This window comes from Ursus americanus, chromosome 4 (assembly GCF_024610735.1).
Source record: "Ursus americanus isolate L20-20 chromosome 4, mUrsAme1.1.p, whole genome shotgun sequence".
NCBI classification, from domain to species: domain Eukaryota; kingdom Metazoa; phylum Chordata; class Mammalia; order Carnivora; family Ursidae; genus Ursus; species Ursus americanus.
This window is the reverse complement of record NC_142130.1, coordinates 75,384,499-75,401,885: the sequence shown is the minus strand read 5'-3', so window position 1 is coordinate 75,401,885 and position 17,387 is coordinate 75,384,499. Positions and strand designations below refer to the sequence as shown.

Sequence of the window (17,387 nt, the reverse complement as noted above, 5' to 3'; positions counted from 1 at the left end):
TAGGTAATCCCATTCTAACACTTCTGAATTTGGCTAGGAAAAAAGGTAGCTTCCTCGTAGAAAATTCATAAGCCCTGACCTAGGGCAGTTTCCTGCCCTTAACTGAGTAAGAGAAGCCTCCAGAGAATGACCTGAGCTGTAAGGATTAGAATGAGCCTCCCTGTGGTCAGCATCCAGAATCTCTGAGGACAGAACCACGTGTGCTCAGCAACGGAAGACACAGCTGTCGTTTATCAGATCTGAAAATTAACTCCCTACCACAAAAACGTTGAAAGTTCTTGGATGGATGGAGACAAATTGTCAGATGCCGAGGGTTGTGATAGTTTGGGAGGTGGGGGTGAAGGGCAGAGGGAATGAGCATTAAAGGCTTGATCCCATCAGGCCAGAGTGAGGGCAGATCTGAAGTCAGAACCCAAAGAATCTGAAATGAGAACCCATAGCCAGATCCCAGCTGGGCTATCACCCGGGCTGCACAAGGACTACCCAAGATACTGCTCGTCTACACCCACAGGTCTCTGATTGTATGCATCACACCCTCTATCTGGGTGAGTAAACTAGCCTCCCCCATACCTAGACTGCCCCTTGGCAACTTTTGTGCCTCTTGATAATTATACTCTAATCTGTTTTCAACTACACCGCAAGTGTCTATCGCAGTCAATTTTCCCATCCCTGTTCAACGTGACCTTAACTTTCACTTAGTCATGCTCTATGCCTTGGTATGTCACAAGTGGGTAACCTAAGCCCAATTTACAAGTAAAAGGTATCTTTAGCTACAGATTCATTATTTTCTATCGCACAAAGGTAGGTCTTAGTAAGTTAGCGACCTCCCGTATCAACCTTGGATTTGGTAAATTAGTCCGTTTGATGTTCTTGCAGAACATATGCTTTCTAAATGTCAGCCAGGCTTGCAGTAATATTAGAGACATCTTTCATTTATCTACCTTACAGATGTACTTACTCTAGGTCAATGCTACCAATATCATATCTTTTTAAGCCACAAATATCCAAAGGGAAAAAAAAAAGTTTTGTCTAATATACACACGCGCTCAATCATATAAGACATAAAATGTCTTTTCACACAGTTTCAATACGAATGAAAGCAAACAAGTGTAAGCTGTAATGAATAGAAGTGCGCTGAATTCAAACTCGTCCTCACCAACCTTGCATTGCTCTCCGTAACCACTCAGTGGTATTGTTTCTTCGTTCCCAAGAAACAGATTGGTGTTTTAACCTGCAGGTGGCCAAATGGTTTAATTGGGCAGCTCTTTTCTGTCTACGTTCTTACTGTTCACACTCCCATTCCCATCCCTCAGCCATTATGGATGTCATTAAATGTCCCTCTGCCTGTTCTTTTTCTCTGTCACTGATTTGTCTTCTTTTTGAACCTTAAAAGAAAGATTTGGAGAGTATGGACCAACTTTACTGCGGCTTAAAGGCAAGGTTGACTTTAAACCAGAGGATAGAATCTTGGTATTGCTTGTGCTATTGACCTTATGTGACTTGGTGTCTCCGTTTCAGTATCCTCCTCCACAGGGTGTTCATAAAGAGATCTCCCTCCTGGAGTGATTATCAGGACAAAAGTAAGATGATGCAATACTTTTGCATACTGTGAATTATGTAAATGTACAATAAAATTTTTATTGTGCTACTGTCCCTGTGCAGGAAAGGTCCATGAAAGAAGAGTCTAATTCTTGCCCAGGAGATGGTCAGCATATTTATTTTTAAAACTTTTTATATTGCTACAATATTGGGGGCTTTATTTGGATACAGTATTTAGAGAAAGCTTCACAACAAATGAAAATTGAAGGAAGAGCTAAAGAGATGAGGGAGAAACTTAACGCAAGTTTCTGGGAAGGTAACATCAACTCAATTGTTCTGGGGCAGGAGCCTGCTTCAGAAACCTCAAGAAGCCTGCTGTTGCTGCTGGCCAGGAAGTAGCTGGCAGACAGGAAGGAACAAGATTGGGGATGTAGGCAGGACCAGATCCTAGGCCCTGGTGAGGAGTAAGGAGGCCATGATAAATGCGATGAGAGACCATCTGGAAGGTGAAGAGTGACATTATCTGGAGAGGAATCTGCTGGGAGGAGCAATCATGAAACCAGGGAGACCAGTTAGAAAGAAACAATGGTGGCCCTAGGATTGTGGCTGAGGAAGCTGGACAAATGCCTGGATCTCATTCATAAGTTCAGGAGGATCGAGTTACAGACAGATGAAGAGAAAGGGCAAGGGCAGAGTCAAGGGTTGTGGCTTGAACAAATAGGGTGTGTGTTGATATCATTTACTGAAATGAAGATAATGAGAAGAAACAGGATTGCCAAGAGAATAAGAGTTCTGAGTTTTTGATATTGAATTTAGGACTTCCTGATAAAACCCAAATGATACTGGTCAACTGGCATGTGGCATGTGAGTCTGGAGTTCAGGGAGAAGTCAATTAATGAAATACAAATTTGGAAATTTTGCACAGATTGCTGGTATTTGAAGTCATGGCATTGGATAGGATCCTCTAGGGAGTTAGTGTAAGTGGAGAAGAGAAGAGAGCAAAAAGCAGAACTCAGGAGTATTCTAGTATTTGGATTTTGAGAGGAACAAAAGAGCTGGGGGAAAAGACAGGAAAAGCAGAGAATGATGAAAGGAAAATCACAAGTATTCAGGAAGTCCTGGAAGTCAAGTGAAGAAAGGCATTCAAAAATTGTTTCTGAAGTTTGTAGACATAACCCTTCAGATCAAATGATGCTGAGGATTATTTTGCTTTCTCCTTGTTCCCTGTACTTCTTTTTCTAACACTTAAACAAATAAAGGCATATCTCTAGTTTAAAAACAGGTTTCTACTTAGTAGTTGAACTAAAAATACCCTTATGTGTGAAACTTTTGTCTTTATTCATAAAAAGGAATAATAGCTAAACATATCCTCACTATTCACCCTTTTTCTTTTATAATACAACCACCTTTTATACACCTTAATTTTTCTCTTTTGAGTTTCATTATGATGGGCTTATGGCCCTTCGTTAACAATTTATTTTATTAACTAGGATAATTATTATGTTTATGATACTTAAATTGTTAAAACTGGCCTGTATTATCACATTCAATCTAGCTCCTTTGTTTTTTTTTTAATTATCCCTAATATTCTGGAAAACTTTCCTTTTTCTTTCAAGTTTTTATCTAAATTCTAGTTAATTAACATAGCATTTGTAATATTAGTTTCAGGTATAGAATTTAGTGATTCATCACTACAACAAATACCCAATTCTCATCACAAGTGCCCTCCTTAATCCCCATCACCCATTAATCCATCCCCTCTGCCCACCTTCTCTCAAGCAACCCTCAGTTTGTTCTCTATAGTTGAATCTGTTTACTGGTTTGCCTCTCTTACTCCCTGACCCATGTTCATCTGTTTTGTTTCTTAAATTCCACATATGAGTGAACTCATATGGTATTTGTCTTTCTCTGACTGACTTACTTCACTTAGCATTATTCCCCTCTAGATCCAACCATGTCATTGCAAATGGCAAGATTTCATTCTTTTTCACGGCTGAGTAATATTCCAGTGTGTGTGTGTGTGTGTGTGTGTGTGTGTGTGTGTGTGTGTGTGTCTACATATATATACACACCACATCTTTATCCATTCATCAATCAATGGACATTTGGGTTCTACTCTTGAAAACTTTCTCACTCTCTAACAACCCCATATTTCAGAGGCATTCTAACTTTAACTTGCGTTAAAAAATGGAATTGGTTATTTGTAGGAATCCTTTTTCTATTCAGTGGAGAATAATAATAGAGACCTAAAACACTGTGCTGGGGGTAAACATTGGGGTTGGCAGTGGACAGACTTGACTAAAGTACCATCTTTGTTAATGGTAGAACAGAAAATTTTTTCAGAGTTATGGGTTCCCACTGCTTTTTCTTCCTTTCAGCATATTGTGCTGCTCTATCTTACCGTATTTACTTTTGACCACAATGAAAATCCCATTTACAAATGAACATCCTTATACTCTGAGTAGGGGATTTCTTTACATATCAACACGTAGCAACCTAGAGTGGCATAGCACTAGTTCCTTCCATCTGGTGCAACATCTAAGGAGCACCTATTGTGTACCAAGAATTGTGTTAGTCTTTGAGGTTATAGAATTCAGGAATACATGTCTTTCTGTTGCCTCCCTACTTATGCCTTTCTTTCTCTTACTATTATGAAAAACATTTTGTTTGAACAAGGCAGGCATAGATGAAATGCCCAGCAGAAATTCAGCCAACCTCCCCTATCTCAAGGTACCCTACTTCTGCCATCTTTAGTCTGTGCCAGGTTGGGGCTTGCCTATCCCATGGGGCTATCTCCTGTTCCCGTTGTTTTCTGTCTATAACTTTTCGTTGTTTCACTAGAGTGTAGATGCTTTGAGACAAATATATTTTTAAAATATAATTAAGCATCCCCTCCTCATCTGCACTGATTTTTCTGAAGGTTTTCTTCTCCTGTCTCTTGGCTTTGGATGAATGGAAAAGCCAGGGAGAACGCTGTATTACTCAATATCCCAGAAGGAACTGCGAAGTGCAGATTCTTGGGTCCCACTCCAACCTTCCAAATTAGAATCTCTGGAGGTGAAGTTAGGAATCCAAATTTTTAGCAAATTCTTCAGGTGATTCGTAAAATGAGTACCACTGGCCGGAACTTCTGGGTTCTCAAGTCTTTCTTCTGAGAGAAGGCACTGAGATTGCTGTAGGATGTAGTTGTTCTAGTGGTGCTTGTGCTAACGTGAGCTCGTGGTGGGGAAGCTAAGCACATAGACAGGAAAAGTTATGCGGAGCAAGACTTGAGAGAGAAATGCAGGCGATACACGTTGGAGGAGCATCTCCTTCCTAATATACGACTTACAGATGCAGGAGAAAGAAAAACATGAAAAAAGGCTATTTTCCATGTAGCACTATAACAACTTTGGAACTCATTAAGAATGTGTCAGATTAATATTGCTGTAACTTGTATTTAATTAGACCAGTAGCTTGAAGCATGTATGTTTAATTTTCACAGTCCATGGTTCATGGATTGGTTTTCTACTCCAAACCCTGAAAGAACAAGACGAAATGGTGATTACTAAACTTCGTGCTGCCTGCAAGCTCTCTCATAACAGTGACTAATATTTATTGTTCTCAGAAGGAGTACAGTACTTACAAAAGAGATAAGAATTTGGGAGGTTAGCTACTAAACTGCATTATTTTTTCTTAACTGCAACTTTTTAAAAAGATTTTATTTATTTATTTATTTATTTATTTATTTAGAGAGACAGTGTGTGGCCGAGCGAGGGGCAGAGAGAAGGGAGAGAGACAAAGAATCTCAAGCAGACTCCCTGCTGAGCACAGAGCCCCACTGGGGCTCTATTCCAGGACCTTGAGATCAAGACCTGAGCCAAGGGTGCCTGGGTGGCTCAGTCATTAAGCATCTGCCTTTGGCTCAGGGCATGATCCCAGGGTCCTGGGATCAAGCCCCACATCAGGCTCCCTGTTCTGGGGGGAGCCTGCTTCTTCCTCTCCCACTCCCCCTGGTTGTGTTCCCTCTCTCGCTGGCTGTCTCTATCTCTCTCTGTCAAATAAATAAATAAATAATCTTAAAAAAAAAAAAAAAGACCTGAGCCGAAACCAAGAGTCAGACACTCAACTGACTGAGCCACCCAGGCACCCCTGAACTGCATTATTTTGTCATCAAGTTAAATCTATAGCAAATAACTGCATATATCTCTGAATTTTCATGTAAGTTTTCCTGAAGATAAAATATGTAGAAAGCATTTAAGAAGACAATCCTATCATTTTTTAAAATAAATGCAGTCTATTAACTTCAAAATAAAACCTCTATAATGGACTCAAACTCCTTTTGAGCAAATTTTATACCATTAATATAATTAATATTATTTATAATATGAATATTAATATAATGTCTTTGTTATATAAAATATATTTATAATACAAAATATAGTGTGTATAAATAAAATTAAATGCAAAGTAAGAAACATAGTGTGACAATTGTAAAATTTTTTTGTAAATATTTTTGTAAATTATTTTTTGTAAATATTCAGTTAATATATATTAAATGTTTAATAAGAAATACAGTTCTTAAAAAAAGAGTAACTACCTGTTACCTGTCAGCCATAACAGGTATGCTAATCAAGTGACAACCAGGACCAGCTGAGCTTTGGGAAACATACTTAAATATGTGATACAGAAAGAAATTCAGAGCTAGGACACCAGGAAAGAGATTGCGTTCTATCGCCTCTCTCTGAGTAGGCCAAGGTGGGCTGGGGAGTCCCAGGACACAGGGGGAGAGGGTGTGGTCAGAATGTCTGAAATTACCAGTGAGTCCAGCTGGGCTGCAGTACTGTTGCCCTGACCTGGAGAGGGGGAAAGTGAAAAGGCCTCTTGCCCAGCAAACAGAGCCTTCACAGCACCACAATACCCTCCAGGCTCGACATCTGGGCGTTGAAGGAGCTACCACCAACCACTAGGAGCAGAGACATCCTCCCCTTCCTGAGCCCAGATACTCCAGTGGCAGAGTATGTCTCTCCTCCCAACCCTCCCCTCATGTTCTCAACCGTGCCCACAGGCCCCTGCCCAGAGCCCCTGGAGGCACCCCAGTATGCTGGTGCAAGCACGGTCTCTAAAGTCAGACGGTCCCAGTGCAAGTCCCCTCCCCACCACTTAAACTATCGGCGTCCAGTTTGTTCTCATGTAAAATCCATAGCACAGCGGCAAAAATGAAAATGTGATGCAGTCGAAGTACGTGGCCCTGCCCTTGGCACAAAATAGGTTCTCCGGGAATGGGTGTTATTCTATTCTACAAAGCATGTCAGTAACTTTCCTCTCATGTTAATGCCGTGAGGTTATCGGTGGATATCTCCTGGATGCTTGGGCATTCATTGGTTTTGCTGATGCCAATGACTTGATCAAATACAATCCTTTATTTAATTTCAACAAAGTAATGGATAGGTAAAAAGACAAACAAATGGACTTGAAATAACTTCATGCCCTTTGTGTATTTGTAGGTGACTTCGATCCTAACAGTTGAAGGACTACATTAAACGAGGCATTTGTAACTATTAAGAATTAAATCACTAGCTCTTCTAAAATAGCAGTTACTGAATTTTTGGCTGCATTGTGAATATGACTTAATTGGCTTAATTCTAGCTGTTCACTAGTAGTTTCTTGGTGTGAAGATATTGCACCCCGAAAGCACAGTTAGACGTCCCTACACACTTTCAAACTGTCATTTAATCTGCCTGTAACACACATGCTTTCCTTCACCAGTTCATTAACAAGGGCCAACATTACGTATGGAAAGTTTTTCAAGTTTATTGTATATGAAAATCACTCGTTTGTATGTTAGATTGTAAACATCGTAATAGGTTTTATTGCTTGTCTTAACGTTGTATAAATCCAGTGACCCCCTAAACAGAATGCTCCCGAACCTGCTTCCTGCTAGCTGGGGCCATCTGCAGAAACCCTGGACCAAGGTGCAGTCTCCACGGTGGAATGGAATCTAAGGCAGTGGGTTCTCTAACGTGACCATACATTAGGATAAACTTGGAGATTTAATTTAAAAATAACATATATTTTTAAAGTCCCTCTCCTCATTCCAAACTCATTAAATCAGAGAGAGAGAAGGCGGAGCAGGTAACAGTGTTATTTAAAAGAACTCCAGGTGATTCTAATGTGAAACCAAAGTTGAGAACCACCATCTAGAACTAGAGATCGAGAGATGATTTAAGAGAAGTGATAGAAATGAGCACTAATTAAGACTCTTTCTATGATCTGATCACAAGAATAAAAAATTGAAAGAATGCTTTTAAAGAAGAATCACTCAGAGAAATTCAAGAATATTTGAGGACGGGCACACATAGTTCTGAAATACCTACTATGAGCAGCATCTTTAGAAAGTAACTCTGGTGGATGGAGGGTTTCTTACATGTCTTTTTCATAATCTTCAGGAGAAATTTAGAGCCATCTAAGTGGGAAGCAATCCTAGGCCTGCATATGACATCGAATCTGACTTCTCCTCAAATAGTAACTCGGTTGATAGATCAAATTGTCATAAACCCACATTACAATAAACGGACAAAGGACAGTGACATCGCCATGATGCATCTTGACTTTAAAGTGAATTACACAGGTAAAAGAAATCAGTTTTAGTCATCTTATCTGGCCAAATCAATTCAAAATTAGATTTGAAATATTATCAGTACCAATGAATTAATAGTCCATAAAAGCTGGATAATTTGTTATAGAAATCATTATAATTTAAATGGAATTGGGGAATGGAGCAAAACATATTCAATTATCTTCAAGGTGTTTAAATCCAACTTTCTAGAAAGTTGGCCAGCAAATTAAAATGTTCTGAGCCCCCTGTAATAATAAACTCAAAAGAGCAGCATAGAGTAAATAGGTCACATTACAATGCATGCCTTCTCTATTTCTCATGTGAAAGGGAGGCAGGTCCAGAGTAGGACAAACTGAGAGACGAGCATATGCTCTAAGAGTAAAGTGAGTAAGAATTAAGATATCCACAGAGTCAATAATATTAATAGGGTGGCAGCCGGAAGACTTCCTCCAAAGACCTAGAAAACGTGCAAGAAATCACGTGATGGCGTGAACTTTATCCTGAAGGACTCTGCTCAACTCCACCCTTTACTCCAAAGACTTTTCCAACTCCCAGTAAGAAGAAAGTGCTGCCATTTCTGTGCTCTCATGGGATTTGGTCTACACATATATTAGAGCGCTTATCAAAGGCAGACTGTTAACTGTGGTTAATTATGTAGCACTGTCCTTGAGGGTAAGCACCATATCTTATTCATTTTTGTGTCTGCCCTGGGTCTTACATGTAGTGGGTACTTATAAATGTCAGACAGCTTGTAAATTGTTGGAGAAGGGCTTTAAAAGTCAGTGACCAATGCTGACGCTTCCGTAAATGCACTGTAAAACAATCACCTGAAAGCTTTTTTAATGTGGAGATAATTGAGGAAAATCAAAAAAGCCTCAGAACACTTTTACAAGTGTCTCTTAATTGGCCCTAAAGAACAGCCTTCCCAAGATTGTCACAGAACTGACAGTGTAAATAGCATGATTACTTAAAATCAAGTATAAATGATAAACTCTAGAACTAAGACATCGTGTACCTTCTTAAAGAATAATAAGGAGACAATGTAGAAAAGGATCCCTAAAGACCACCAGTAATACCTAGTCCATTGTCAAAGAGTGCCACCCTGACATGTTTCTTTACCCTAAGACTGATGTCTAAAAAATGTTCAAGCAGCATAAAACAAAAATACAAGTTTTTTAAATAAAATGTGGAAAATAATTGATTTTTCAAACTTGTTAGAAATGCATGTTTGTCTGTGTTTTGTTTTTCCAGATTATATACAACCTATTTGTTTACCAGAAGAAAATCAAGTTTTTCCTCCAGGAAGAATTTGTTCCATTGCTGGCTGGGGGAGGGTTATATATGAAGGTAAATCATCAGACTCAACAAAAAGAAAGTGCTTACTAGTAAGAAGGATGCTATTGCACTATCCTATGAATATTTTCAACATTTTTTGCAATAGCTCTTAAAAACTGTCAGGCTTATAGTCATATGCTGTGTGTTTGTACAGTTTTTTTAAAAATTCCAGATTGTATAGAGCATATTACAAAACTATAATCCTTATTGGAGGAGAGTTCAAGCATCCTCCAAACTTAGTACCTAATTTTAGTATTATAAATACCCTGATAAAGAGAAAAGATATGCCTATTTAAATGAATACTACAAAGGTTACAAAATTTATTTTTGTAAAGTACCTGGATAAAGTCTGATCAAAAGCCAAATTATTACCTGTTACATTTTCCAAATCAATAAAACTATCTTTATTTATCACATAAAGGCCTCACACTCCCATTCCTTAACAAATGAGAAGGGAACACCCCTTAACTTCAACATGCTGACTCAGCCTACTCAGATGTGGCACGAATCATACACTAAAGACTATAAGCAGACTCGTTAGCCTTATTTAATAGGATGTTTTCCAAACACAGAAAAGATGCATATTAAGACTAACTGAACATAATTTTTTAACAAAATTCCCGTACTTCATTCTCTCTAAATGTAACTACAAGGCACACTGGCTTCAGAATTCCTAATAGGAGTTATTCCATCTAGGGCAGAATTTTGACTACCCATTAAAAATTAAGCAAAAAGGAAAGGCACTATATAGTCCGGTGGGAGAACCCAGCCTCTGGAGTCGCAGCAGATCATGGCCGAGATACTTAAAAAACCTAATTGTATGAGATGAAAAGCCACAGAATCTTGTGGAGAGGTGCAGCTACCAGTAGTAAAGCATTTGCAGTTAAAACACCCTTATTCCTTGTAAAAGAAAGGATGACGTTCTAAGTCAAATCTTTGCCTGACGATTCAGCAGAGGTTCTCCACGGCAATTGCATTATGTCGCTGAAATGCCTCATGTCTGTTGTCCATAAAGTGTACTGAAGTCAAAGGCTGTATCTTCTTTGATTTCCTCCACTTGAAAGATGCCATGATTTATTAAATTTGAAATCTAAAGAGTAAAAATGATTCCTAGATAGATATTTTCTCTCTCAGACTTCAAACTAAAAGACATTTATGGCCACAATGTAGACTCTTCAAAAACAAATTATCCCCTAACAAATTTAAGACTCTTTATTCCATTGGAAATGGGTATTTCTTTTAAGAGCCGAGTAAATTTGGCTCACATTTACTTATTGTTACTACAGATATGCATTTAATTGACTTAAGAAGGGTCTCTAAGGGTGGTATGGAGCCAAGGAAAATCTGGATCTGAGATCAATTTCATTGAAGAATAAATGCTCAGATCATGTTTAAATACTTCCTGGGTGATGGAAATTTTAACGAATTTTGTGAACTTTGTCTTATGATTTCCAGCTACTTAACTGTGTAAAACCCAGTTTCCCCCCTTTTGAGTATATTATCCTAGTTAGCTAGGAAAACCATGAACATATTGTTTACTAGGAAGAAATGAAGTGATAGTAGTCAGTTAAATTAAGGCAATTAGTAAAGTTAAAATAACTTTACTGACATTTTTATGTAGGTCCTTATGTGTGCATTCTCAATTATCCTTATGACAATTCCTGCGGACAAATAAATATTAAATATAAGAACACTACTCAAATTTTTCTTTACCAAAGAGTTTTATCGTATACCCATCCAACCTTTTTTATTCCTTGACGAGCAAAAAAATGGACTTTGATTTTGTAATAGTTTATAATAAAAATAAAGTCTGCCGGCCCATCCTCAATCTTCATAGAATGAATAACACTGAGATGCTCAATTCCCTCCTCCATCTTCACCTCTTAAAGTCCAATGTCAAACTTTCAAAGTCACCCAGTGGCTGGCAGCTGGAGTCACAGGCACCGGCTGGAAATTGTCATTTGCGCACATCTCCCAACTCCTATTCACTGTCATGCTGGTACCTTGAAAGCAACCATGGTTGGAGTGCTTGCATCAGGCAAATGATACGTACTGAGGATTTTTTTTCTTGAAAACCAGTGTTAAACATTTACCAGCCCAGCACTGAGTCATACATATTGCTTTGCACTGAAATTATATACATACACATACGTCCATGTACATACATACACACACGCTAGTTTCCTGTCTTTTTAGTGTGTGGATTAAACCGAGGTAGAAACGAAGTCATGTACATGTTTGCAATAACATTGACTGTCATATGTACTAAGTTATCATCAACTTCTTACCTCTCTTGAGGAACCAAACAGAACTGCTAATTATTAGAAAGTGCTTATCAGGTGCCTTTTCTGAGTCACTAGACACCTGTTTGTTTCACATCCCTCTTGGGATTAGTATTTCGGTAAACAGAGAGTCATGCTTCCAGTAGATGAGTCATTCTGTAAAAAGCATGGAAGTGCATTCTGTTACAAAACGCCTCCTTTCTCTTCACCTGCTTGTGGATGACAAGCTGATTGCCCTCAGACCAGGGCACCGTGCAGCTGAGCTTTGTCTTCTGTTTGGTGCGCACCTGCTCATTCACGGAGCCTCACAAAGTTGCTGAATGCCATTATCAGGGAGCACCTCTTCAGGTGCCAAATGAAAAGCCTCCTGGATTTCGGAGTCATTGCTAATTTCCATAAATGAAACTCTTTGTGTTCGTGGGCTTTTTTCCCCCATGAGCAACACTGTAACCACTTAAAATTACTGCAAATGCCTAAAGCCTGTCTAGTCCAATCCACCATTCCTGTTAGCCCTTGGAAACTGAAAAAGTGCTTTACTCTTATCCATTTGGAAAAATCCACAGATGGGCTTTATTCTGTGCTTTAAAATACTAAGGTTAGCATTTAGTTTCATTACATATACACACAGTACTCGATAATGAGAGTGAGCTGTTGAAATAAAGGAGACTGATGGTGGCCCATTCAGTGATGCACGTTGATCCCTTCTGACTGGCTGACTGCGTTACCGTTTTGAACAGGTCCGACTGCAAACACATTGCAAGAAGCCAATGTTCCTCTTCTATCAAATGAGAAATGCCAACAACAGATGCCAGAATATAACATTACAGAAAATATGGTCTGTGCAGGCTATGAAGAAGGAGGAATAGATACTTGTCAGGTAAGTATGTAAAACCGTTCACTCTACATCTCCAGAAAGCATTGCTCAATAATGATTTTGTCGCTTTGCAACAATTAGGGCGTAAAGAATTCATCAGGGTTTTAACTTCATTTCTTCTTTTACCAAACTGACTTTTTTTTTAAGATTTTATTTATTTATTTGACACAGAGAGAGAGAGAGCACAAGCAGGCAGAGCAGCAAAGAGAGAGGGAGAAGCAGATATCCCGCTGAGCAGGGAGCGAGACATGGGGCTTGATCCCAGGGTCCTGGGATCATGACCTGAGCTAAAGGCAGATGCTTAACTGTCTGAGCCACCCAGCCGCCCCCCAAACTGACTTTTTGTTTTTTTTATTTGTGGCCTACTTGCATAGTATGGCTAGGGTGGATGTGAGCGTTAGAAATAAAACTCATTTTTAAGAACCAATATTAAAATCGGGTATCTTTAGAGCTGAGGCATAAAATATGAGTGTGTGAGAGAGTCAGGTAAACTATGGAGTGCTGGCCCACTATTGACCTGGAGATGACACACCTTAGCTAAATCCAATTCTGATTCTTTAAAACCCTATACAAATTTCAGACAAACACACAAAAAGTAAGTCGGAAGGCCAATTTCACCTACTGGCTTCCAATTTTCAACCCTGGTTTTGAGTATGGGCCTGGGGTCCAGTGACAAGAAATAATTTCCTGCATAAAACCAACCTGGATACCCTGGTTAGAACCAGTTTGCAGGTAACGACTTGTAGGAAGGTTAAAAACTAGAACTCACTCAACAGCCTAGCATAACTCTGGACCTAGAACTCCTACACTAGAATTTTCATCTTATCGTTTACATTTCATTTTAGAGATGTAATAACATGATCTCGCTGCACCATTCAAGTATCAACAGCTTTTGACTTACATGACCATGAGAGAAAACTACCCACAAACTCATTGAAGACAAAAACATCTTATCACGTAGAAATAATGTGGCCATCTATTAGAGCTATGAAATCCACATACACTCAACAAGTAAAAAGTAAATTCTGCCAGATTTTAGAATTATTATTCATGAAATAGTCACGAAAGCATAGATTCTGGGCTCAGACTACTCTTACGTCACTTGCCTAAATATGTTTGGGAGAGACTTTGGGCAAGACACTTCAGTTTTATTGACAGGTTTAAAAAATCAAGTAACACGTATAAGGCATTTAAATAAGCACTCCAAATATTAACAAATTTCACTATAAGACTTTGGAAATGAATTTTCTAGCATGTTTTCTGTATTTGAAAATTAATAAGATGTTGATGCACCAACATCTACTGGATTAGATTAAGCCTGATAGCAGTACTGAGCAAATGAATACAAGTGGGGACGCAGCAATTTATACCATGGGAAAGTCTTTCACTTTATTGAAGTGTAAACAACTTGTTATATGTATTAACACCTATGTCACCATAATTCGACTTGATACAAGACTTTTTAAACAGACACTTCCCCAGATGAACCTTTATATGTATCTAGTAGTTAAGTCAGTGTCTCAAATCATGTTAAACTTTCGGCTTGGTTTTACATTTATTCTGCTTTGTTGAACACTTGCAAATTCAAGACATATTAATAGGATAGCTTTCTTCTTGTTTAAAATTTATCTCTGGATCTTATACGTTCCTTTTAAAATGAAAAGCGTGCTAAAGGTAAAATATATTGCCACTTAGAGGGAGATTTATAGAATTATTGTTCAGGAGGGAAATCAGCTGTACAACTTCAATTACAGTTAATGGGGGTTGTGTGGGAGGTGCCTTACGCACTAGGTAGAAAATGTGACCACGGATGCTACTGATATTAGAGTTACATTAAGCCAGTCACTTGTGCCAGATCTCTGAAATCTTGTTTGGCTCTGATTTCTAAAGAGTCTAAGTATGTTATTCATTCACAAGTAAGAATGTCCACACACAGGGCAATATCTTGTGTAATGTTATCAAGTATTCAGTATTCGATAGTCTAGAGGGCCACATGATTTTCTTTGTTCAATTTTAATACTACGTTATACAAGAGGATTAACCAATTAAATAAGAATACCTTTAAAATTATGAATATGCTACAACTGATACGTCACTTGAATAAGCTCTTCGAAGCATTATTTTCCCCTCTACAGTGGCAAAGAATTGGTCCTATTAGTCATTCATACATTCTTAAGTATCTTCTGGCTTACCAAAGGCTTGCGTGTGGGGGATGGTTGTCTGGATTTTAAGGCACCACAAGTGGCTGTAGAAGTCCCCTCTATATAGAAAGACGTGAACGACGCAAACAGCAAACTCATTCTGCTAACTCTGCAGAGCCTTATTCTACCCCAGTGGTTTTCCAAGCATGGCCTCCAATCCAGCAGATCAGCAGCACCTGAGAACCTGTTCCAGGTGCAAATTCTCAGGCCCCAGCACTGACCTGCTGAGTCAGCAACTCTAACGCCATGGCCCAGCAATGCCTGCTTTAGCACGCTAACACCACTGGTACGGCAACGTAAATTTTAGGGTAATGCGTTATGGTCTGGACATTCACTCATATTTTTGAAGTCCATACATATCTCAGATAGTGGAAGAAGGAAATAGCTCCTTGAACAAATCAGCAAATTAAGGCAAGAAGTTACACAACAGAACTGAAACGGTAGAGTTAGATGAGAGAAGTGACAGTCGCAGACGTTAATAGGTCTCTCAACCACACAGACAACGCAACTGCTGGGCATCAAGCCTGCTGCTGGATCATTGGAATACCTGGAACTGACCCCGTGCACGCTGGGTAATTTAAGATCCTCGTGCACGGAATCAATATCTAGGTTCTATTGTCTTTTTAAAAAACTGAATTATTTTAGAAAATACAAAGAAAACCAAATGACTCCTTTTCAAAATACCCGAACAGTTGAGGTTTATTTTTACTAAACTCTAACCTTGAGTCTGTATTCATCCTTAACTGTTCCATACATATTTCTGGACCCAAACTATAAACTAAGGGTTTAGGATACAGAAATACAAATCACAGTCCCTGCCTTCAAACACATTTGTTATATCTAGAAAAGAGGTAACCTATTGTTGCCAGTGCAATTTATGTTCCCCTGTACCCAAGCAAGAAAAGGTGCTTTTATACACCACATGTTTTCCCCTTAAATATGGTCCCAAAGATAATAAAGAATCAGGCAAAAAAAATCAGGATTTTTTAAAAACAAACTTGGGTTGAAATATTCTTTTGTACCAGTGATGGCAACCAAAGTACACGAGGCTGTAAATTCCTTCATAAATATAAAAAAAAAAGATTAAAAATTTTGCACAATTAATGTAAGAGAAAAATTGGCGAATTACTCGTTAAGTAATGGTACGTTGTGTTTGTATTATGTTCTTTCGCATTATACACAAATACTCATGTGCAAATGAAATATACAGAATTAGCTCTAGCAGAAACTGTTATAATTAATATTTTCAAAAATTAAATAATTCTTCCTCAGTTAAAATCTCCTATGAAAATATGTGTGCTTATCATAAATTATATCATTGATATGCCTACTGCCATTGAAATGTTAAGATTTTTTCAAATCTGATTGTCTACTCACAAAAAGTTAACGCTGCCCAAAAGAACTAAAATCAACTTTATGTGTTGAGTTTTTAGTTTCTCTAAACACACAACGTGGAATAAGTGTCTCCTCTGCAGAGCCTCTCCCAATTCTTAGAACATACCTCTTTTTGTTTTGTTTTTTGTTTCAAGTTTTTATTTAAACTCTAGTTAGTTAACATATAGTGTAATACGAGGTTCGGGAGTGGAATCTAGTGATTTCTCCCTTCCATACAACACCCAGTGCTCATCACAAGTGCTCTCCTTAGTCCCCATCACCCATCTAACCCATTCCCCCACCCACCTCCCCTCCAGCAACCCTCAGTTTCTTCTCTGTTGTTGAGAGTCTGTTTTATGGTTTGCCTCTCTCTTTTTTCCCCCTATGTTCACCTGTTTTGTTTCTTAAATTCCACATATGAGTGAAACCATACCATACCTCTTTTAATAAAATGATCAGCTTTCAATATATATTTTGGTTGGGATGCTTCTCATAGTTGTGCCTTAGAGAATTTCTTAGTACCTATTAAAACGACATAATGAAAGTAAGGAAACTTCTGCTATAAAAGTACATCATGAAGAATTACATGCAAATTATGTTTGAGTTGTCATAGTTTCTCTGTGTCCTTTCTGAGCAGCCAAAAGTTCTCATTTTTGACGGAGAATGTTGAAGAGATATACAGATGACTTGTAATTAAATCATATTTTTGATCTCTAGTTTTGAATTGATTTGCTAAAAATAACCTTAGATGTCTATGCCAATCGACAACATATCTGCAATTTTCTTTTGCAATTTCCTCTTTAGGGGGATTCAGGAGGACCATTAATGTGCCAAGAAAACAACAGGTGGTTCCTGGCTGGCGTGACGTCATTTGGATACCAGTGTGCACAGCCGAATCGTCCAGGAGTGTATGCCCGGGTCCTGAGGTTCACAGAATGGATACAAAGTTTTCTACAGTAGAGTGTTTCCTAAGCCAACATGAAAGTCATGCTGTTTTCCCATTTCACTCTAAGGAGCATGGAAATTGAGACTTTTGTCAAAATGGCTTCTGAAAGACTGTATTCTTACCTAAGCCACTGCAATGCTGAGGGGTGAGGGTGAACACAAAAAATAATCTTTACCATATAAAGTAACTTTAAAATAATACACTTTGATTTCATTGTGAACAGCTAATCTTTCACAGA

General features: G+C 38.5%; 1 protein-coding gene across 1 annotated transcript in view; it reads left to right on the top strand.

Moving 5' to 3' along the window:
* Positions 1-17,163, top strand: part of TMPRSS15 (transmembrane serine protease 15) — a 111,803-nt gene extending 94,640 nt beyond the window's left edge. Inside the window, exons 23-26 of the mRNA XM_045785712.2 lie at positions 7,968-8,149; positions 9,389-9,484; positions 12,492-12,631; positions 17,008-17,163. Of these exons, the coding sequence (XP_045641668.2) occupies positions 7,968-8,149; positions 9,389-9,484; positions 12,492-12,631; positions 17,008-17,163 (574 nt within the window). The remainder of the gene's footprint in view (positions 1-7,967; positions 8,150-9,388; positions 9,485-12,491; positions 12,632-17,007) is intronic.
* Positions 17,164-17,387: the final 224 nt, after the last annotated feature.